Raw genomic sequence first — 23,201 nt, forward strand, 5'->3', positions numbered from 1 at the left:
TGTATAAACATGTGATGTCATGTCTTCATTGGACATAATATTCTACATATAGTTACATGCTTCTCTCTCCTTCAGCTCTCTGCACATTTTCCCTTCATTATCATTTAGGTGTAAAAAAAAAAAAAAAACGTCGGCGTACACCGCCCATATCCGGTGACGTCACGTAGGTGTTGTTCAGGTAAACTCGCGGAGCTGGCTGTGCGTGTCTTCCTCACACAAACAGATACACGCTGGAGACCTGAGCTGTAGCTGAGCAATGTGACCTGAGCGGGTTTCTGTTTCTGTGGAAAGGGAATTATGAAGTGCGGTGAATGGGATGACGAGAGTCAGCGTTGTTGCGACAAGTCTGTGCTGTGAGTGAAGGAAAACTGAAGTAATTTCATGACTTTTCGCTCCTGGACGCTGAGGAGGAATCCCGGGTTCTACGGTCTGTGAGAGGCCTTGTCAGCCATGCTCATGCGGGGTGCGTTCACTGCCCTGATTCTTCTCATCAGGGGGCTTTCTGCTGCCGTCGGTAAGAGCTGCTGGTGATGCATCAGCACAGATTATCTTTAAATTTTAAATGACATACAAACACAACATGTTTCCAATTCAACAGTTTTCTTTTTATGTCTAAAGAGGATTCAGATGTTATAATATTTGTTCAGTTCATACAGATGAGTTCAAGAGCAGCAGAATAATTTGAGACTGCACAAAAGTCCCAAAATCCTTTATGAACTGGTACCAGGTCATTGACGAGCTGCAGTTTTCAGACAGTCGAGGCGTTTTGCTGACACAGAGGTCAAATCTGGACAGTCTCAGTCTGACTACTGTGGAGACTACACCGCACTTTGACACATCAGCTGCAGTTTTACAGTCATATTTATCAGAACACACACACAATTCAATGAAATTTATTTGTGCAGTGACTTTTTTATAATGCTTTACAGAAATCCACCATTTAAATTATATTGTGTGATTATTCTACCTAAGTTTCTTATTTTTATGTTATGTTATTTCTTATTATATGCGTTGCAAGGTGAGCTGATCCTTCCTCACAATAATATAGAGTAGTAAAGGATTTTTATTGTCATTGCACTTAGTACAACAAAAGTGGGTGCAGATAAATAACAACCAGTGACTCAGGGGTGGAATGCTGAAGAGCAGCATGCCACGCTGTTGAACCTGTTGTTCTCGTTGTATCTTAAGTCAATAAACACAAGGCAATAGGCTGTCATAGTTTGTTTACAGGAAGAAGGGTGTAAACATGAGTCAGTATGTGTCCAGTAAAATACTCGGGTATAACCACATGTGGTTATAGTGTTTAAAAAACATAACTGTAATGTGTTACAGTCTAAGGTTATAGGTTAAACATGAGAGCTTTGAACAGTGAACCCACTTTTTATCACACTACATATAGGAGTTGTAAAACATGCTCTCTCTGTAATAAGTAACCAGGTAAAAAAAAGTCCTGCCGTTTTCTGGTAAGACAGAGTGTGATGTGGTTTTCATGACATTACAACATGCTGAAAGATTTAGTGCAGTCGAACTTCCTGTTTTACACTCTGAAGGAAACTTTTCCTCCCTCCTCATTTCCCTGTCAAATGTATCATCGTTACTTGGGAATCCAACTAACCGGTTTTTACAAACTTTGCTGCCGAGCAACAAAGCACAAAAATGATAACAGGTTATGGAGTGACATCGCTGAACTCTTATCATAAAGCAAAGATCACCTGATAGCTCCGCTGTAAAGCAGAGGGCGAGGTATTGATTTTCTGTAGTTCTCTTGTCTCAGTTTCTCTGATAAGAACCTCTGATAACTGCTCATAAGGTGTGAGCAGTATTATCTACACAGATTCATCACACTTGACCATGACATTGTTTTTTTTAAGTAAAAGCTATATTCTACTGATGGAAACCCATGTCTGAGTGCTCACAGAACTAAAAACATGTAGAAGCTGAAAAGTAGTGTCACTGCTGGAATGCTGAAGAGCAACATGGTGGTGCTTTGTGTGACTGCTTCCTTGTTGCAGGCACGTCACAGTGTTTTTATGATGTAGGACAAACAAACTAGAAACAGTTCGTTCTTCAATCAGAGTTGATTCGACTTGTGTGGCACAGTGTGCTGAACTACACCCAGTGGTTGGAGATGAATACATCATGTCTCCTCTCCTTACTTGCAGTTGTGCCTCCAGCAAAGGTAACCGTGAGCTGTCAAAATGTCACAGCAACAGCCACGTGGGAGTACCCCGAACTCCAACCACACACCAGCTTCAGGGTCAGCTTCAGAGGATCTGCTGAGTAAGAATCTGCAGTACTACAATATTTTAATTACTCTGTTATAAAGGCATTCATTGAATTTATCTACTCATATTATGAGTGTATGATGAACATGTGAATCTTTTATTAAAGGCATTATGAGGCTGAAACCACAGAGCTTCGGTATGACCTGAGCTCCTATGTGTGGGACAAAGAGAACTACATGGAGTACCTGTATGTCACTGTGACAGCCGTACAGGGAGGCGCCCAGTCTGAAGCAGTGCAGTCAAACTCCTTCTCCTTTAGCAGTTTAAAGACTGTCGATACAAAATGTAAGTGTGACAGAAATATGTGCAGAGTGTGCCGATAAGGTGTTTGAGTTGAGTGGGAGATGAAGAGCTGAATGTCTGTTCACAGGTGCCCTGGACTTCCCTGCTGTGGATGTAAAGGCTGATGACTCTGGGGTCGCTGTCAGCTTTGAGAATCCCTTCCGCTTCTACAAGGAACTGATGCAAACTGTCAAACCACACGACACCCGCAGTTTAAAATTCATCGTGTATCCAGTTGCAGATAACAAAACACGTCTAGTAAGTAAGAGTCAAAAACATGGACCATATTCAGTTTGTATTGCAGTGTGAAACAGGCGAGCAGGAATCCTGAATGGTCTCATTGTATAATTACAAAAATATCCTTTGTTCATCATTGTATATTTTCTTTCTGCAGGGAGAGACTGATGGATTTTGCTCAGTGACAGAAGACTTCTGTAAACTGGATGTGACGATCCCTGGGCATGTGGAGAAGTGTGTCACAGTGAAAGGATGGCTGTTTGACGGGAACGGTGTGAACCAAGTGGTTTTCAGTAAGACCACAAAGAAATGTGTCCGTCATTCACATGGTACGTCTGATCCGAGAGGTCCAAAAAAAGTCCAAAAAATATGTATGAACATCGTGATTGTCTTTAACACATAAAGGACATGAAGCTTATAGCTCCTCGTGTCCGATATAAAGATTCCTAGCTTTGATTAGCCAGAGAAAGGATTTGATTATATTTTTGAAATCACTGAAAAATAATGGTTGCTCACAATGTTTTTATGCAAACTCAGTCTTGACTGATCTGAGGTTTGAAACGTGGTGAAACTCTCCTTTAAAACAGAGCCAGCCTATTGTTATATTATATTATGTTGTTATTGCAGAGATCATCGTGGCGGTGGTTGCTGCTGCACTGCTGTCCGTCCTTGTCATCATAATCAGTCTGCTAGTATTTTGCATCTGTAAGGTGAAGGCCTGGGAGATACAGAAGAAACCCAGCTGTCTGGTAAGATCCAAGTGAACAGAAAACAGTGATAATAGTGTGTGAATGTCTTTTTTATTATTTGTCTGTCTTCATGTCACTAATACCCACAGAAACCAGACCAGTGGAAAAATGCAGACTTGAAGTATAATGCTGTGCCCAGCGACGCCATCAGTCCAGCCACCATCCACGAGCCTCCTAAGAGGCTTTCAGTCAGCTCAGAGGACATCGATCACTTTCATAACCCCCAGGGCAGCAGCATCGGCAGCAATGACAGACATGAATACACTGACAAGCGACTGTCTGAGAGCAGCAGCCAGGAGCTGGGCATTGTGGGGTATGAAGGACACAGGACAGATGACTCTTCAGATGACTCGGAGAGGACGGAGAGTGTTTCCCTGGATTTGGAGGAAGAAAGGTCGCCGTATGACTGCCCAAAATTTGTGCAGGTGGATATGGGTAATGGAGACATGGCCACAGGTTACAGTATAAGATAAACTGCAGACAGATGTGGGCATTGAAGTTTGTTTAATGATGGTTTTAACTCAGGTAAATGAAAACTAGCTTATGTTAGGAGCTCAGGGCTAACCATGGCCACTACAGCGCCTTGCTCAGGAGACACTTTGGAGTGATGCTGCATCCGTTCTCTCCCCCGTCACCCACCCTACTCAGCAGGGGTCAGGTCTACTGTCAGAAAACCTGAATGTGAAGTAAATCAGCAGCACAAACAGGGTTTTAATAGTCTATGGTCTGGTGTACTGCACAATCTGAGGCATTATTTTGGAAGTGATTTTTCCTATTATGGTTTTCATCCATGTTAACCTTTGAAGGGTATCAAGCTGGTGGTGGTCTTCCAGTCACCTGCCTGGTTTTAAAGGCAGCTACTGTAGCTGCTCTCTCCCTCAGATGATCACTGTTCCTGCAGCATTTTACCAGATGCAGCAGGGCGGAGAACGAAGAGGGGACACTTTGATCTAAAAAAACAAGCTCCAACAAGGAAGGAGGTTTTATCTATTTATCTACAGGTCTGTTTTGTCTTTGCCAGCATGTATGCTTTCTTTCCCACAATGCCACAGTGCGTTTCACATGCATAAAGTATCATTTAATCACAGACACAGCTCTGGATTTATTTGATAGTGGTGATCATTGAAATGTGAATTATTATTCTCCACAAAGAAAGCCACACACAGCGATGTGTGGGTGGGTGGGTCCGGTGGTACCATAGAATCTGACGCTTGGCGACGTGACCCTTTAAGTTTCTGTCCACCTTTCTCAGAGTTGGATGGCGAGAGAAACCCTGCGGTTTACGAGGTGGACTTTCCACTCTTGGCAGCAGATTTCATAATGATTTGAACCTTACCACACCTAAACATTGCTTTGTCACGCAACGGCAGCTACATTCATTACCAACTCCAACATCCTGTAGAACTGGTTCTGTTGGAACGTTTTTTTTTCAATTGTCTGCGTCAAGAGGAATAGATGAGCTGTTTACAGCTCCTCAAGTTGTGCAGATGTGTTTTTTATTTTCTTACTTTTATAAATATATTTTATGAACTGATAAAATGTCCTATACGGTGTCAATATAATTTGATTGATTTGTTTTTGACAACACATTGATCGTGAATGTCTGCTCGAGGTGCCAATATAAATGGTGCGCATCCGATGCTGGTTTGTGTGAGAGAAAGGAATGTCCACATCTAACTCTGCCAAAGACGTTCTGCTCTGAAGTCACATGATTATCATCTACAGGACAGTTCAACACAAACACTGACTTGCACTTTGTTTTTAATAAAGTAACATGAACAATAGTGACATGTGGTCTTACCTGACTGAAAGTGTTGGGCTGAGCTTTACATTTTTAAATCAAGATTAAGTAAAGATAATGGATCTTTTATGTACGGTATTGCAAAGGTTGTTAAATACTGTAAAGATGGGAGATGTCAGGACAGCTGACGAAGGATTCGAGGTATTGGTAGATCCAAAATGTGGTCACATGACCTTAAGGTATCAGACATCTGATGTTTATGATGATCATATAAAAAATGAGACCAATGGTGAGAAATGGCTCTGATAAGGTCTAAATATGTATTTCTAAATACAGTATATGGAAGTGAAGTCATTCAGGATTAACAAAAAGATCAGGTCTGACTTTGCCTCAGTAATAAATCTTCTACCAAAGAGTTTCCTTGGAGATAAAGTGTTGCAGCAGAATGTCCTGAGCTGGTTTACAGGGGATACAATTCATTTTTGCACTGAAGGGGATTTATCTCTGGAGGATTTAAGGACATTCCTGATTTAAACACACGGAGCTGTACGCGCCGGTCCTCCCATCAGCTCCACTGAAGTGATGTGTGTCCACTGCCGATGCCTTGAGCATGTAAACGGTAGGTGTGGGCTGAGTCCCAGCAGTCACCTCCTAAAGTTTCAGACCTTGAATGTTTGTTCTCAGATTCACCATTTGCTTCTCCTGTCTGAGTTTTTCTTCCTTGAACGCCATCTTGTTGGCTTTCTTCTCCACTCTCCTTTCCTAAAACAAAAAAAACAGATGAAGGATTTAACACTTTGTGTGCATTCTAGTGATGATCTTCGTCTTGTTGGTAGCTTTTTCTGCCATTATCTTGAATCTTAACAGGCTACTTAAAGGTCCAGTGTTTATGTTAAGGTTGTATCATTGCAGATAAATACCCAGACCTGCACAAGGAGAGCCCACACCACTGAAACATAAAAACACAATGGGGCTTTACAGGAAATATTAAATCCATCTGTAAATCCTCCTGAATCTCACACCCAGGCCCTTAGACTACGTTCAGTGCTAATGTGGTTGTTGGCGCTTGCACAACAAATACAGTGCTAAGAAAAGATACTCCAGAACTAAACTTAGCTCACCTTCCGCTCCTCTTTGATGGCCTGTTTCCTTGCCTTCCTCTCCTCTTTACTCTCCTCCTTGTTTCGGAGCTGAGTGGAGACTCGCGGCAGGTCAGAGTCGTTGATTCTCGTCATGCGCTCTGCCTGTTTGGCCGTCAGGCCTCTGGTGGGAAGGACGTCAAGAGGGATGCCCGTCTTACTGGACACACGAATTGTCTTTGGCTGAGGCAGAGGAAAAATGAGTGAGAGGTTGCATCTGCACAAGTTCAAACTCCATAATAATTCAGATGTTTATGAACCAGTCCACAAGGTGGTTGGTCATGGAAGCAGCAGAAATATCTGCTCTTCATATATGCTATACTAATTTTACCAGCTTGTCTTTACGTGCCTGTTGCTGGTGGTCTAGTAGCATTTTTTACAAAAAAGTGTCAGGAGTTACTAAGAAAGCTGTGTGACAGCTGAATTTCACTTTTTACTTCACCAACAAGGAAGTCTTGCTGTTGTATAGCAGGTTTTTGTTGCATTACCCGAGGGTTTCTCATACCTTTGGTGGTTCTTTGATGACTTTGGGCCTGTTATATATGTTGGAATATGTGCCTGGAAAAGAAACGGTAACAGATTAAATGCTGAGAGGTGCAAACAACAGGCTCAGCTTGAATCAGCCATTCAATCAGACCTATTACACTATGCTGCAATCATGTTAAACACATAAGATGTTCGGAGGTCATCTCTGCCCACAGCAGCCTGGGTCACAAAACTTAACTATTCTCTGCAAATACAGAGTGCTTTAAAATTAATTGTCAGTTGTAATATTCAGCATTATATTCTTGCTCGCGAACTGTGCATCCCCCCCCACCCCCTGCTCATGACCACCCCCAACACCCCCACTACACTGGCCCACTTTAACCACCAATGAGACACGGAACATTGAACTGGACTAATATAATCACCTGCACTTTATGTACATGTCATGCAAAGACTTTCTATCAGTGTTACTTGATTCTATTCTCACTTTGATGGCTATGCTATCTGTGCTAGCTGTGTGCTCATGTGCCTTGAATTACCCCCCAGGGGATAAATAAAGTTCTTTGCTTTGATTAAATAAAGTTCTTTGCTTTGATTTGATTTGATTGAAACTCACTGATGATAGTTTCACAGTCCCACTTCTCTTCTGGAGCCTCAATAACAACAGTTTCAGTCTCTTCTTCTTCCTCCTCATCTTCCTCTTCCTCCTTTACAACAGGAAGTTCTTTGGGACCCAAATCTTCAGGCCTCAGGTACCTAATTCACACACAGAGCATGCATCAATCAGCTGGGTATTTAAAAGTCAAATGTAAAGGGGCTAGGCCCAGCACGGAACAAATCACAGTCATATCAAAATAGAAGAAAAAAACCCTCACTCTTTCTCTTTTTCTTTGAAGTAGTCTTTGATAACCTCCTCCAGACGAGCGCTGTCCGGCTCGATGAAACCCTCCAGCTCAGCATTGTCCAAAGCACCAATCTCATCATCGTCAAACTGTTCATAAAACTGAGACAACACAGATGCAGTGTGTGAGTGAGCTTGCCTGGCATATCAGCAGTGTAAAGAACAAATACACAATGAGTCTACTCTACTTCTCATCACTGCCCAGTTTCAAACTAGACAGGATGCTGATCAAGCCGCACAGCCCTGATACTGGGTGACAGATGAGTGTCTGGATTTATAATGATAATAAAAAAACAAATCAGATGTCAAAATGTGACCAAAAAGAAAAATCCGCATTTGATTCAGAAATCTGCTTGGCAGTGGTGGAATGTAACTAAGTATTTGTACTTCATTACTGTACCTAAATAAATTTGTACGTATTTATACTTTACTTAAGTAAAAATGTTAGACTTTTACTCCATTACATTTTGCAGCTGTTATCTATACTTTCTACCCCACTACATTTCTACAGTGATTGTTGTTACATTTTGTGGATACAGTTTTGGCAAAATGTTGGCTCAATCGACACATAAATATGGACTGTGTTGCTATCTCTGAAGTTTAAACCAATCATGTGGCTCCATTCATAGCAGAGCTCATGTTTGGCAGCAGCACAGCAGTAGTCTAGACTGCCACCGGCCTCCTGTCCTTTACAGCTAACCTTGGCATTGAACATGGATCCAGAGTCAGCCTCCACTGAACTGAGCCACATGTGCGTATTTAAAACATATGTTTGAATTCAGAGGGCCCAAAAACGATTGTGGACATACCAGCACATGTGTCTGTGTCAGCCTCTGACAAAAGAGCTGCTGGCAGGGATTTACTAGTAGTGGCATATGTAGAGGCAGAAGTATCCCCAGGAGCTATATCTGCACTCCTTATCAAAGTTTTAATAATAATAGTAATACTAGTAATAGTAATGCACGTTGACACAGAGTGTCCGCCTGCTCAGTCTGTTGCAGCGCAGCTGCTGTTATTGTTACACTCCAGTAGTTTTTCCATGCCAGTCCCTGATGGCTGATAATGGCTGCTGTCAGTTTGGCACTCACAGGGGGTAGTTTCTGTGTTTGGTGTTGTCATGTGTTCACCTTCCACAGAGAATGCATTCTTAGAAAGGCCCTCTGCACAAACAAAGGCTGAATTAGGATAAGCCTGGTTGCATCTGACCCACAAGGTGAAATTAAAGCTGCATGTTTTGCATGGTTTCTTTTACTGGCTGTTCTCTCTTCTGTCCATTCCTTTATATGTGTTCATTATACATACTGTTTGATTTCTTTGAACTGATTTAGATAACTCATAATCTCACTGGTGCACCTAAAAAAAACACTAAATCTATCCATCAAATTATAGAGATGTGCTACACCTTCATATGGGCTGTACACAAAAACAAACAATAATGTAAAAGAAAGGAGGTGGTCTAAGAGAAGGTAGACTAAAAAATATGTTTAGTCTCCCTGACTGCAGTTTTCACTGCGGTTTCTTCCAAACCTGTGTGTGGTGTGCGCTGCAGTGGGAGGGCCAGATGAAGAGTTCTGAACATACATTTCCTGTGAAGTATGAAATGTCCAGGCCAAAACGAACCCTTAATTATAACATGTGTTTTTTCTATATATTTTTTTCTTGGACCCAGATTCCAGTAACCATCAAAGCTAAGGTGAGAGTGTACCTGTTAAACTAGCACCTGGGTCTAGCTAACAGTTTACCTTTTCAAAGCGGTCGTCAAGCAGGGTCAGCTGCTCGTTCCTCCTCATCACAGACGAAGTCATCGAATACTCCGTGAAGCGACTCTTCGTCTCCAAGTCCATAAACATAAACTCTCGGCCATGGCCGTCCCCATTCATGTCCTCATTGTCTGAAAATCCACCTTCAGAGTCAAAGTCGCCTTCATCGTCCGTGTCCTCCCACTCATCGCCATCTTCTTCATCATGATCAAAGTCTCCTCTGTCATTTGTGACACAAGACAGGACATTTTAAAATGTTTACTTCCTGTGTTAATTATAGCAGACCACCAATGTATTTACATGGAGCAATCATATAACTGTAGGACTTTGACCTTTCAGGTTAGGTGTCATTTCCAACACCTAACACCACATTTCTATAAAAACATGCAATTAGAAAAGACAGCAGATGTCATGACAACCACTCTTCAAGTTAAACAAAATAAACTAAATAAAAACAACTGAAAAATATTAGAATGAATTTCTTACTCCTTCTCCAGGACTCCACCCACGCGATTAGCTTTCAAGATGAAGTCATCATCCAGCATGTTATCGGGGTCATCATAGTCAAAGTCTTCATCAAGAGCAGCTACAATGTCAGGGTCCATGTCTAGTCGTGGTCCTGAATGAAAACACACAAAACAGTGAGGAAATCACACAATACAACAATAAAATTGGGACATCTGAGTGCAAATGAAACCACGGCAGTTTCATCTAACTTGCTGGGCACAAGCCGTCACTATAGATCCAGTTTAAATCCTGACATTAGGGCATACCTTTAAAAAAAAAAACGCAAAATCAATATTTACATGAAACATGAAGTAAAATCATTTTACACAGACCGTATATAAGGATACTTGGACCCATGATGAATTAATTTTGTCCTATTTACCTGAAATAGGAGCAGCTTTGTTCAGAAGTCCCACCTCCTCCTCAAACTCAGAGGCAAACACTGAAGAAGGCAGGTTGATGCTAGTGGCCTGGTAATAAGCAAAACAAAGTGAGTGAGGCTCTCTTTAGATGCATGTGCAGGTCAACTCTTTAAATAACTAGGAAAGTTGAAAAAAGTGATCCCTGTTTAGGCAGTTTTTAAGTCAGCTCAACATGCACAAAATCCTCTTGGACTACAGATTTTAACTGCCATTTATTGGGATCCAAACTGACAACTTCTTCAAAGACAGCATCCGTGTGCTTCACAACCACTGAAGCATAGGTGTAAATGTATGGCAGAACTATCGTAAAACCTAAGACCTCAAACTTATCAGTCCACTACATATTTACACCTTTAATTTTTACTTATTATTATACAAATGTACAGCTTTATACAAACCTACCCACAAAAGCTAAAATGTGTATCATAACTGAAGAGACATCCAACTTAAATGTGACATGTATTCTAGCATCACATTTTAATGCTCTACACAAATTTACTTGTACTGAGTTTTTCCTGTAGTGCAGTATTCTTACTTTTATTTAAGCCAAGAATGAAACTACGTCAATCACACTCTGATCATCTTTATGAGGATAAAACTCCTGGAGACAAATATCAATATTTTGAGGGAAGCTGGCTGAGATTCTGGTATAAACCCTCTTAGTAAAACAGAAAACTGGACCTGAGTAAATCTGTAAATGTGGGTTATAAACTTTCACATGGTGGCAGTGTTTATCCACTACGCTTCACTGAAATCTTTTTGAAACACTATTTAGTTTCAAATAGAACCAAAAAAAGCTAACTCACAGGAACACCCTTGTCCGTGGCTCTTTCTTCCTCTTCCTCCTCCTCTTCATCATTTAGGTGAAAAGATGTCTTGTCAGGGTATGATGATGCAACCAGCTCAGATGCACCGGATGCCTCCTTCAGGTGCTGCAGGTAGTCGTAATCATCGTCGAAGAAAACACCAAATTCCCTTTGCTCCTCGCGCCTTTTCTCTGCTTCAGCCTGAGCAACATCCAAAGTTCAGTCAGGGTCACATAACATGTCTATATAATAGTTACCAAGACAATAACAAAACATTTAAGAACAAACACACAGTGAAGCTGTACCTTTGTGGCAGGCAGCAGGACGTGCTGTGGTGCTTTTTCATCTGCTGCTAGCGGGTCTCTCTGACTTCTGTGGACGAGGTGAAAGGTCACAGCCTTCTTCTTTTCAATGAATGATTTCTTCTTTCGATGAGGCTGGAGGAGACAAGAACATGAGCATCATTTCCTTTTTACATGTCCTTCGTGTGCTCCTGGCAGTGAACCCCAATGATTACCGACCGGTGGCCTTCACTACGGTAATCATCAAGTGCTTTGAGAGACTAGTTCTTCCGCACATCAAGGACCATCTCCCCCTGGACTTCGACTCCGATCAGTTTGTGAACAGGGCAAACAGATCCCCCCACCCCCCATCATCAAGTTTGCTGACAACACCACAGCGGTCGGACTCATCTCTAGAGGAGGCGAGGCTTCCTACAGGGAGGCTGCCTAAACCTCTACCGCACATCCATTGAGAGCCTGCTGACATACTGCATCACAGCTGCACTGTAGCAGACAGGGAGAGGTCAGCGAGAGTTGCCAGACAGCACAGAAGATCATCGGCTGCCCTCTCCCCTCCCGCTGCCTCAGCAGAGCCAAAAACATCATCAAAGACTGCTCCCACCCTGGCTCTGATCAGTTTGCCCTGCTACCCTCTGGGAGGCGCTACAGGTGCATCAGGACCAAAACAAACAGATTCAAAAACAGCTTCTTTCCAAAAGCTGTAACCACCCTGAACTCTCTCATACACTGATTTAATGTGCAACATTATATTACATATCCAGATGGACAATACACAACACGTGCAATATATTCATAATTCACAACATATAACATCATCATGTCACACTAGTTAATAGTAAAATGTACTTCTCTAAACATGTCAGCGCAGACCTCAACACAACACTGACAGTATGCCTGACGAACTGCAACATCAATTTACAAACCGAATGCAAGTTACCTTTACGGTCTTATTCACAGACAACCCAAACATATTCGACATAAGCCCGAGGTATATAATTTATATGTAGTTAGACAAAACGGACATCAAGCCATTTATTCACTCAAATTCTACATGTACTGTGTTAATGTTATGGAAAACATTAGCCACTGTTAGCAAACACGGCTATTTTAGGCTGATACTGTCTTCTTACCATTTTTTAGAGAATCTCTGTAGAGTTTCCTCAACAGTCCGGAATTAAAATCCCTTAAACTGGATTTACTTGAAGCTGTTACAACAAATGACTGTTTAAAACCTGAAACTGTGGCAGTTGTTTATCCACGCTGGGTTCTTGTCAGCACGCTGCAGCAGCCGCCATTACTGGGAAGAACCATTCAGAAGATCAACGGAGGGGGTAAGAGGAAAGACACTGTGCTTTAATATGAAAGACACGTCCCATAACTTTTAAAGATGTCATGTAATTTATGATTTATGAATGACCTGAAACTAAAACGCGCCTGTACTTATATATAACGTTTTAGTCATTTTAGACCAACACACGGACCCCCCCCCCCCACGATCACGGATTTGGTACCGTCCAATATTTTTTTTTTCAATCTTTATTAACAAAAAGAACAAATTTGATCTGGCTCCTTAAACGCTATAAGAGACTGATGCTATACAAACATTTTAAGTCAATTGAAAAAAAACTAACAATTTGTCGAAGAATCTAAAAGTACATACAGTTTTACATGCTATGGCTAATTCTGTCCACTTTGAGGCTCTGTGGCACAGAAGAATAGGCTTTGTTTGATGTTGTATAGGCTAACTAGTAGTTGTTTACAATAGGAAAAACACATCAACCTTATCCTTTACCCCCAGCTTTACTTTATATAGTGTGTAGCATCAATCAGAGTTTGTGAGATGAATCCACACCTTCATTCTCTGCTCCTCCTACAGGAACCCAGACAGGCAAACCTACACATCTGTGGCATTATAATCTGCAGTATAAATTCCCCAGGTAAACAAAGTAGAGTAGCTACAGACAACATACAAAGAGGCATGCATATTCAACCTCTGTACACATGAATGTTGAATTTTTATTTAGAAACGTCTGAAGTTAATGTCATCAGCACCTCTCAGCTGTTTTATTCTTCTCACATCCATCAAACAGATAACTCCATTTATACACTAATGGTCCTGAAAATCCTCCTTGAGTAAAAAATGTGTGCAAAATGTATTATTATTATTATTATTATTGCTTTTTAAAGACAGTTGATTGTTTTAGCTGCTTGTTTGAAAATGTATTTCCATTTATGCACCGACAAGAGGAACTCAATCAATATTTTGTCCAAAGGCTCGAATCAGGAAAAATCTAAAGTTTAGCCCCCAACAGCCCATTCAAACCTTTAGCCCACATTACTTCAACTTTCACATAGTGGAAAAGAAAACCCATTTATACATCTTATTATCCAACACAGTACACTCAAAGTGTGTGTGCTGTGTTTTGTTCTACTGCTGCGGTCAGTTTACTTCTGCTCAGACGTTCATCGACATCATCAGGAACTGCGAGACAAAGAGGAACAAAGACAGAAATGAGCTCTTAGTGAAGTATAAGGAGAAAATGGAATTTATTACCAAAAATATGGGCGCATTAGACACACAGCTGTGATGTGGATGTAGATTTACCTGCATAATGTTCATGTTCACTCGTCCCTTTTTTAATGTGTCCATAGCCTGGAAAGTTCCTGAATGAGAGATATTGTCATTGTAACACCAGAAAAATCTCTTTAAGGATTTTTCTTAATTAACTTAGTGGAGGATTTCATTCTGATGTTGACACATACTGAACATGTTCTCCAGACGGACGATACAGGTGAGATAGTCATCAAAGTCGATGTCGTAGTTGTCGTCAGCAAACCTCAGGCCGATCAGCTGCAGGAGCCTGTTGTTCAGATCCATGCCTTCAGGGGGACAAAGCAGCAGGCTACAGTTTAGATTTATGCACAAACAATAAATCATTTTAACGCCATTATATTTATTAGTATAAGACTATTTTGTAACAAAATGTAATAGTTCTGCTGTAGATATTTCCTTTAGATAAGGGAACCACTGATGTTCGTGCCCCTCACCTGCAGCTTTCAGGGCACTGCGGAGCTCATATGATGACATCTTCCCTGAGCGGTCTGTGTCAAAGGACAGGAAGAGCATCTACAACAAAAGAATAACTCATCCTGAGCAACAAAGAATACAACAACATGGTTTTAACACAGAAATGAACACTTACAATCCACTTCTTCATCTTCTCCCAGAAGACCTTAAACTCTTGGAACTCCAGCATCCCTGTGTTGTCCACCTGGTTTACTGTGTCAAGAAAAAGCTGACAAACCATATGGAAATCAGCAAATCCACTATTTAAAGCCATACCTCTTACTCTACACCAAAAAAAGTCTGAATGTGTCAGTCAGTAAAGTGGAAGGATACATCCATTAGGTTGATGATACTGTGGCAGGTGCTGAGACTCAGGCCGTCAAACTTGATCTCTTTTCCTGAGAACAGGAGATTCAGATAGTGACACATTGTAAAACAGATAAAATAAATTAAATAGTACAAAGTGCAAGATAAATATGTGGGAAATACATGATTAACACACATGAAGAGGTCTCAAAAAGGAACCTTGTGGAACTCAACACATCGTCAGATTTACAGCACAACTACTAACAGAGACAGAAACTAAAAAGACAAGGAAACTCAAGACAATGGACGGACGAGTCAGAATACTTTTTTATACTTACGCCTGCTGAGAACACCGTTCAGCATCTGCTGAAGCTCTCTGACAGAAATAGCCTTGTCCTATGGACACAGGGTGGAAAACAACTTAATACTGATGAAAAATACCACAGTACAAGCTAAGCTGGTATGTTGGACTGTTAGAATAGAATAGAATATACTTTATTAATCCCTTTGGGAAGGTCCCTCAGGGAAATTTGGGAATATTTGTTAATTACAATATCTAGTTTGATCCCAGTTTGCAGGGTCTCTGTATGTAGGATCATCATCATTTCTACTACCCATTTAAGGTTTTCTAATCTACTGTTAATCAAGGGATGATGCTGTTTCCTTACAGCCCCAGCCAGCTGGTCAAACAGCCTCCTCAGGCCTTTCTCCTCATCTGTCTCCTCCTCTGGGGCGCTGGGCATGGGTGGCTGATGGAAGAAACACAGAATCAGTGGAAACAGACTTGATGGGTTTAACTATTTAGATGACTGATTATCAGTGCTGGGGTGGTCTGCTTACATCTGGCAGGTCCGCATCAACATTGCTACCCATCTCTCTGTAAAACAAAAACATGTTGTTGTTGTTGTTGTTTTTTAAAATAACACTTTTTTGACATTACACTCCACAAAGACAAAAGAAATAGAGATGAAAGTTTTATCCTACAGTCCAGAGAGGTTCACTCACAGAGCTCCAGCCTTCCCCTCAGAGAAGATGCGAATGAGGAAGTCAGCCTCGTGGTGTGGCTGGAAGGTGGTGGGAACCAGAAGGTATTTGCCAGGGGGCAATGTGAAGCGCTCCGACACCTCCCGCATGTTGATGTAGGTCCTGCTGCGTGCCTTGGACGCGTGGTAGCGGAAGAAATCCTTTCCCACCTGCTCCTCCTCATCTGGAGCCTGACATACAGACAAAAGGACAGGGGATCACACATGTGGACAAGGTGAGCTAATATGAACAAATGATAAGAAAGATGTTCATGTCATTTTTGTATGATTGAGCTCAATCAATGAGATTATTTAAAACTGCAGATATTAAATACGTATCCCTCCTGTTGGTGTGGTTCTTTCTTACGTCATAAACTGCAAAGCCAATGGTCTCCAGATCCATGCCTTCTTTCCTCAGCTTCCGTCGGTTCTTCTGCATCAGAGCGATCACTACACTGCACACATCATCATCATCATCATCAGCGTCCTCCAGCTGCAGCTTGAATTGCGGGTTGGTCCAAAATGTGTCTGCAGATTAAGGACATAGATGTTCATAGAGATCAGTTTAACATAGAAACAACATTTGACATTAAATGTTGTATCATGTATTATATATACACACCAATGTAGTTCCTGCATCCTCCTGCTGTGGAGCCGCGAATCCACTGTCCCTCGAACACGTTGACATCCCAGTGGCGTTTCGTGTCATCAGTCAGAGCATCAGGGGTCATGTTGCAGATCTCCACCTTATCGTAGTTCCTCTTGAAGTCCTCAAATTCCATCCTGAAGACACCAGCATCATTATGATCATTTAAAGCTTTAGCTTTGCAACATTTGTGTTAAGAACATATTAACAAATTATTAAATAGTACAGTGTTTAAAAGACAATATGTTAATGCCGTAGTTGTCTGTCTGTCCCCTTTCAAATCCTCAGGGTGGTGAGGAGACGTTTTCATTCTCTATATATTTACATTATATATACATTTTCATCTTGAATGTTCCAATCCAATACGAACCTAATGAGCAACAAAAACAACATCTTGATCTTTAGTTTGTATCATATGAATGACCAGACTCACCAAAATTCACCGTCATCTGTTGAATTCTGTTGGAGGCGAGTTTTTTCTGCTTTGTCAATATAATTCCACTCTCTGGCACTGAAATAGATGGAAGAGAAATGAATAACCGTAATATGCAGATATCAGAGAGAATGATTCATTTACATTTAATATGTATGTGTTATTTACTAATTGTCCCCTAAATTAGTAGTAATCGTATTGGAATGAGGAACACATGAAGATGCAGAACTGCAAATGAAGATGTGATGAAACAACAAAAAGACACAGAGTCCTGCACAAGTACAAACTTACACCCCCCTGAAAGATGTAATAGGGGATATTCACACGCTCATTGTTTCTTCATTCTTACTTGTCACTCCAGGGGCCGTTCCACTCAACCTGACCCCAGGGGTTTCTGATCCGGATCAGCTTGACTGTCTGTCCTCTATATGACACCTGGAACACCAACACTTTCTTAATGTGACTTCTATTAACCTAAGAAAAGGTCTGCAGCACTGATAGTGACTTACCTCCTCTAGCCCTGTGATGGAGTATGCGTGTCCCTTCACCAGGCCAGTGGTCGTCTTGGCCTCAGATTCTGCTGAGCTGGTGATCTGGAGGTGTAAAACAGAAGAAGAGGTATTAAACCATTAAATGGTATCGAAAAGAAAGAAGAAGTGTTAGGTGTTTACATCAATGGAGCATCCCATCATGGAGCCTCGGTCCAGGGCCTTCTTCATGATTGAGAACAGGTCGCTAGGAGCATTCTTTGTTTCGTACACCTCCCCCACGCCACCTGTAAAATCCTCCATTGCCTCCATTGTGCTGCCGCCCTTCAGGGACTCATAGCTGCCATGTAATCTGAAATACACAGAAGAACACCAGAGATGGTTAATGTGGATGTGACAAAGTGATAACGACATGTGTCATTTGTTATCTATTGTATACTTGGCATAGGCTTTTTCCAACAGGGCGCTCCAGAACTCATCGTTGGAGGCAGAGTGAAGCATGATGAGCTGATTCCTCACTGACGGGAGTCTGTCGTCCACCACCACATCCAGCCATTTGTTGTGCTGCCAGAACTGAATGAGTCACAGAACACCGTTACTAAGACAGGATCAGGTATTTATGTTGTAAACTGAAATGAATTCAGTTTAATAAACATGTAATTCATGTAATAAAGTTGTCTTATCTTATTTTTGGAACCCACAATGATGCCAATGTGGTAAACAAACTAAGTTTTAGATTTTGTAGGGGCAAATAACAGCCTTGTTAGTTCACAGAATGGGCTTGTTTAGGAATCCCTGGTGGAAACTATAGATAAAGACATATAAATGGATGGTGTAGAGAGGGGGCCTTGCTTCTATGTGTCTGTGTGTACTGTAAGAAATAGCCTGAACAGTGGAATACAAAATGACACACATACATATAAGCCACATCCACTCAGACAACTTATGGGCCAGGTGTACCTGAAAGTGAAAGATGCCGGCATATCGGTGGTCAAAGTCTTGGTCATGTGGGACAACCCGGGACAGGGCATCTTTTTTCATGGTCAGTGAGGCAATGGCTGCCAGGAGCCAGCAGTCCCCTGTGGTGGCATACAGGAACCTCATTCATAAATAAATAGATGAAATATGTACATTTAAAGGACCCAGAAAACTTAGGAGCACCAACCCAGCTGTCCCTGGCAGATGTCCGTCCTGTCTGCACCACCGACGATGAACTTCGGGTTGGCGCAGAGCTCCTGCAGAAAAACAGGTTGGAGAATTAAAAACAGAAAAACAAATGACAGGTGAGAGGTGACACGTTTTTTAGGGTGTGTTCACATTCCAGGCAAATTAATCAGCTTGAAATCCCAGTCACACAAAATACACACTACACAGTGGCAGCTGAAGTATTCACTTTGAAGGAACGCCCAGGACAGAAATGTGTAGTAACTTAAACACACATGACAGGTGAGATTTCCGGTTTACTCTAGCAAGGTCACTGCTGCGTGTTTTATACAAGATCAAGATAAAACAAAAAGAAAGTCTTCAGCTGCGGCTCAGACACGTTTTACTGCAGATAACATGGAGGTGTGTGGGGATAAAGTCTGCTCAGAGGGAGCACACTGCCTCTGCACTTGGCTCTATTTACACACCTTTCCTGCAGAACTGGTTGTGTGGCTGCGACTACATTTAATTTTTTCTACTAAAAGTAATAAAAATGGACACTTCATTGTATCAGTGTGACGCTGCCACAGACACTACGGTGCAGCACGTTGTTGGTTTCAATTTACATTTAGGTAAATTTAGCCAAACACAGCATGACTGACACACACTTCAGCATAACACAAAACTCCACATTTGACTTGAACATATTTTAAGATCATGATGATCTGAATGATATGAAAAAGATGCAATTGGCAAACCTTAAGAGTTCTGCACATACCTTGGGTCTCTTCCATTCAATGTTGACAGGAACACTCTGGCTGAAGAAGAGCGAGGAGCCAGTGGCAGGAAAGTCTGGATCTTCAAACAGGACTCCCTTCTGAAGACATTCTTGCCTCAGCTGCTCAAAGGACTTCCCGTCCCACTGTGTGCTCTCGGCCTGGACCGAGCCAGGCTTCTTCCCAGACAGAGTGGACTGGAGAGGCATCTTCTTCTTCGAGCAGCGCAGCAACAGTTGTGAGATGAAGTGTGATGGGGCGAGTCGCCTGCTGCGAGTTTGATGCAGGGAAGAGCCTGTCAGGTGGGTGAGGCTGAAAGGGGCACACCCTGTGGACAGAAACAGGTTTATCCTCATGTGGAACCTCGCCCCTGATGACAGTCTGTCATTCGTTTGTCTCTTATCTTTCTCACTCTCAGTCTTTGGGCTTGGTCTTTGAAAGAATTCATTCCTGACAGTCTGGCAAAGACACATTAAAAACCAAGAAATGCTGTAAAACCACCAGAGCTACAGTGTTGCCCTTAAAGGACCATGAATAGGGAGGGACTTTATTTTAAGTTCTCCCCTGTAGAACATCACTCATTACACTTTTTTTCTACCACAATGAAAATATAGGTTCCAAAGTAGAAACTCCCCTTTTGTTCGTGCAACAAAAGTGAGTAAACATGAACAAATTCATAAGATAATCTGATAAGCTGCAAGTGAACCGAGAGCCTCCGAGCCTCAGAACCAACATCCACTGTATCAGTGTTAATATGTCAAAGAGTGAGGCTTTACAAATGTAGGCAATGAGATCAAATAGAGTGAAGATAGGACACGATCCATATATCCCAGACTTTCCTGAAGGACCTTCCAGAAGGGATTAATAAAGTATATTCTATTCTATATAACCTGATAAAGATTCATCACTTTACGTGTGCATTTTAGGATTTTAGTGTTATGATTGTGTGACTAGCTTCAAAAAGCCTACAGACTCATTGCCATAGAGATGGTGACAGAGAGACACGAATGCTTGTCTATATAGATAAGGTAAAGTTTTTTTTCAACTCAAATTCTGTATTTTCTTTGCTGCAACTCCACAACATTTAGGTAAAAACTATCTAATAACTGCAATGAATACAGAACCTTAACTGTAAATATCCTAATAACAAATCTTAGAAGGTGGTTTGCTGCTTGCTCTGAGCTGATATGAGTCATTTCTGCTGGCTTCTTGATGTAGGAGGCAGGAGATGAACAGCAGGATAGCTGACAGAATTTGAATCAAAGGGAATAACTCAAGTGGCAACTGCAGAGAAAACAGACCAAAGCTGGTCCAGACTTACCACAGATTCTGGTTTCTGTGATGACTTTAGGCTTAGAATATGAAGGGCACTTCACAAGAAACCTTCTAGATACTTCAGTGCCAAACATCAGGGAACATCATCCATCATCAAGTTAGAGGAGCATCAAATACTTGAACTACTATTAAAAATCTATTCATGTCCTTAACAGTCCAGGAATGTCATCAGAAAACTTTAGGTTTGTCTGCTCACTGACCAGAGAGAAACAGAAAAGTGGTGTATACAGCAGGGTGACAGAGTCTCCCAACAAAAGGTCAATGCAATAAAATTGAGTGAAAAATGCAGAAAGCAACAGATCGTTACAGGCCTGTTAACAACATGCAAACAGCCTGGTGAAACCTTACAGAGAAACTGACATCTCCACCCACTGAATACTGGATAAACTGGCTAACAGGAAATAAATTACCATCAAAACACCAGCACAGGATTAGCCTCTCCTGCTGCTTCAGGTGTCATCAGCTTTGAAAAGTAGCTGATAACCTTAACTTAAGTTAATGTTAAGTCTTCTCGTCTTGACCCACACTAAGGAGGAAGGCCGTCTAGGATCCACTTCCTCGAGTGATGCTGGTTCCCCCTTGTGGTTAAGGTCATGAAGAGAGAGGCTCATTTATGTGACATAAATCATATGGTTAAAATAAACACATATCCAAATGAATCTGATTCAATCCATCATTCTTCTTTTATCATATCACAGCAGCCATCAGATGTGAGAGGCTTGTTTAACCCTTTGGGCATCCTAGGGCCCAAACGTGTACATTTTGCTTTTTTTTGGATTTTGGTTCTCAATATCTCTGTCAGTTTAAAGGCTAAATGTACAAAACTTGGCCAGGGATATTTTTTTATGATTATTTACAAAAATCAATTGTCCCCACTTTCGCAAGTTGTACACAATGGGAGAAAAAAACTTTTGTTACGTTCGGCACCCTTAGGTAAACGTTTGGCCAATTGACTCCCATTATATCAGCAAATCTTTGATATACTCTAATCCTGACATATTATTATGTTTTCCCCACATATCCCTATTATGACCCCTTTAACCCACAATGGGGGGGGGGGGGGGGGCACAGCTCACAGTTTTTATAATCAGAATCAGAATCAGAAATACTTTATTGATCCCCGGGGGGAAATTGTTTTCGTTCCAGGTGCTCCATGTATACTCAAAAAAGACAGAAATACTAATAAGGTAAAGTAGTGAGTGTAAAAAACAAAAAATAAAAAATATAAAATAAAACCTAATAAATTCTAAACATTAATGTACAAAGACATTAATTAATTCTATTACCTTGCAAAATGCAAGGAAATAAAATTAGTTAGTTAGTGTTGCTGAGAATATATTGTGTGTATGTGTGTGTGTGCACATGTGTGTGTGCACGCGTGTGCATGTGTGCACGCGTGTGTGCATGTGTGCGTGCACGTAAATTCAAATGTTGAAAAGATAGATCAGACAGAGGGTCCGTTCTCCTATTGGATGTGTGCACCATGTTTATGTAGGTGCATCTTTGAAGTCTAGAAGAACATTGTACAGTTTTATCTGGCCAGTCATGCCACCACGAGCAACCATGAAGAGGAGATTAAATTTTGAAGAGGCACTTGCTGCCATTTTGAGGTCCCCCAAGGCCACTGATGAAAACACATCATCCTCTGACAGCCAGGAAGTATCCGCATATGAATTTTGTCCAGAGGAGGACCTTGGCAGCACCACTGGGGAGGAAGAGGGAGAAGAAGAGCAAGAGGAGGAAGAGGAAGAGGAAGAGGAGGAAGAGGAAGAAGAACAAGCGGAGGAAATGGATGACAGCAACTGGAGATTTCACTGGAGTTCCAAAAATGGTAAAGTGACAAGGGTGTAGATTTGCATTTGACATTGGTGGGGGCCTAAGATTCCAATGAAATTTAACCCCTCCTGCACCCAATGAGAATCTGTTATTGTTTAGGAGGTGATCAAATTATTGGTGGGGACATGCCCCCTCCGTCCATGCTACTACACCCTTGCAAAGTGATGCTCCCACTAATGAACAAAGGTGTCTATTTGTCACATTTTGCTCTGAGGTCAGGATGATCAGCAGCCTCTAGAGCACCTTTAACCTTTTGTTTTCCTGAGGACATGCATTCCAGTGTGGAGCTACTGTGCCAAATGCGGGGCCCATGTCTGCAAAATGCATCATGATGCACCACCGTGCTGCCGCAAAGGACTGCAAGAGGACAGCAAGAAGGTTCCTGGTTCCATTCTGACTGGGGTGGCGATTTTGTGTGGAATTTGCATGTTCTCCCTGTGCCTGCGTGGGTTCTCTCCGGGTACTCAGGCTTCCTCCACATTCTAAAGACAAGTTAGGTTAATTGGTCACTCTAAACTGCCTGTAGGTGTGA

At 41.7% G+C, this 23,201-nt stretch overlaps 3 protein-coding genes across 4 annotated transcripts; 1 reads left to right on the forward strand and 2 right to left on the reverse strand.

Annotated features, from left to right (window-relative positions):
* The first annotated feature begins 210 nt into the window (after nucleotides 1–210).
* Nucleotides 211–5,259, forward strand: ifngr1 (interferon gamma receptor 1). Its single transcript, XM_028411432.1, has 8 exons — nucleotides 211–401; nucleotides 437–514; nucleotides 2,163–2,280; nucleotides 2,392–2,570; nucleotides 2,656–2,825; nucleotides 2,962–3,133; nucleotides 3,432–3,553; nucleotides 3,643–5,259. Exons 2-8 carry the CDS (start codon nucleotides 451–453, stop codon nucleotides 4,024–4,026), a joined length of 1,209 nt encoding a protein of 402 aa, XP_028267233.1. The 5' UTR covers nucleotides 211–401; nucleotides 437–450; the 3' UTR covers nucleotides 4,027–5,259.
* Nucleotides 5,260–5,297: 38 nt separating this feature from the next.
* ltv1 (LTV1 ribosome biogenesis factor) lies at nucleotides 5,298–12,926 on the reverse strand. Of its 2 annotated transcripts, none has more exons than XM_028411217.1 (11): nucleotides 12,748–12,926; nucleotides 11,621–11,752; nucleotides 11,316–11,516; nucleotides 10,470–10,557; nucleotides 10,067–10,199; nucleotides 9,563–9,800; nucleotides 7,795–7,922; nucleotides 7,536–7,675; nucleotides 6,939–6,991; nucleotides 6,416–6,610; nucleotides 5,298–6,056 (listed from the first exon to the last, which is right to left on the reverse strand). In XM_028411217.1, exons 1-11 carry the CDS (start codon nucleotides 12,748–12,750, stop codon nucleotides 5,946–5,948), a joined length of 1,422 nt encoding a protein of 473 aa, XP_028267018.1. In that variant the 5' UTR covers nucleotides 12,751–12,926; the 3' UTR covers nucleotides 5,298–5,945. The 2 variants fall into 2 exon arrangements, with proteins under 2 accessions (XP_028267018.1, XP_028267008.1); XM_028411207.1 differs by having other exon boundaries at nucleotides 6,416–6,616.
* A 1,137-nt stretch (nucleotides 12,927–14,063) lies between these two features.
* Nucleotides 14,064–19,769, reverse strand: capn9 (calpain 9). The gene is made up of 20 exons (XM_028410646.1): nucleotides 19,501–19,769; nucleotides 18,745–18,814; nucleotides 18,540–18,658; nucleotides 18,019–18,152; nucleotides 17,763–17,931; nucleotides 17,601–17,684; nucleotides 17,441–17,526; nucleotides 17,092–17,169; nucleotides 16,635–16,795; nucleotides 16,380–16,540; nucleotides 15,996–16,204; nucleotides 15,831–15,867; nucleotides 15,659–15,739; nucleotides 15,329–15,386; nucleotides 15,018–15,082; nucleotides 14,821–14,889; nucleotides 14,666–14,744; nucleotides 14,381–14,497; nucleotides 14,223–14,281; nucleotides 14,064–14,099 (listed from the first exon to the last, which is right to left on the reverse strand). The coding sequence occupies exons 1-20, from the start codon at nucleotides 19,705–19,707 to the stop codon at nucleotides 14,073–14,075; spliced, it is 2,070 nt and encodes a 689-aa protein (XP_028266447.1). The 5' UTR covers nucleotides 19,708–19,769; the 3' UTR covers nucleotides 14,064–14,072.
* Between the last annotated feature and the right edge of the window lie 3,432 nt (nucleotides 19,770–23,201).

The sequence above is a fragment of the Parambassis ranga genome, chromosome 1 (assembly GCF_900634625.1).
Source record: "Parambassis ranga chromosome 1, fParRan2.1, whole genome shotgun sequence".
In the NCBI taxonomy this organism is placed as follows: Eukaryota; Metazoa; Chordata; class Actinopteri; family Ambassidae; genus Parambassis; species Parambassis ranga.

Excerpts from the sequence above, each read along its gene's own strand:
- ifngr1 (XM_028411432.1), top strand. The coding sequence starts at position 451 with ATGCTCATGCGGGGTGCGTTCACTGCCCTGATTCTTCTCATCAGGGGG. Across the intron at positions 2,281-2,391 it reads AGCTTCAGAGGATCTGCTGA|GCATTATGAGGCTGAAACCA; the intron begins GTAAGAATCTGC and ends CTTTTATTAAAG. Across the intron at positions 3,134-3,431 it reads ATGTGTCCGTCATTCACATG|AGATCATCGTGGCGGTGGTT; the intron begins GTACGTCTGATC and ends TTGTTATTGCAG.
- ltv1 (XM_028411207.1), bottom strand. Across the intron at positions 9,801-10,066 it reads GGTGGAGTCCTGGAGAAGGA|AGGAGACTTTGATCATGATG; the intron begins GTAAGAAATTCA and ends CACAAATGACAG. Across the intron at positions 7,923-9,562 it reads TTGACGACCGCTTTGAAAAG|TTTTATGAACAGTTTGACGA; the intron begins GTAAACTGTTAG and ends GTGTTGTCTCAG.
- capn9 (XM_028410646.1), bottom strand. The coding sequence starts at position 19,707 with ATGCCTCTCCAGTCCACTCTGTCTGGGAAGAAGCCTGGCTCGGTCCAG. Across the intron at positions 17,932-18,018 it reads TTGGAAAAAGCCTATGCCAA|ATTACATGGCAGCTATGAGT; the intron begins GTATACAATAGA and ends TGTGTATTTCAG. Across the intron at positions 17,685-17,762 it reads TGATGGGATGCTCCATTGAT|ATCACCAGCTCAGCAGAATC; the intron begins GTAAACACCTAA and ends TTACACCTCCAG.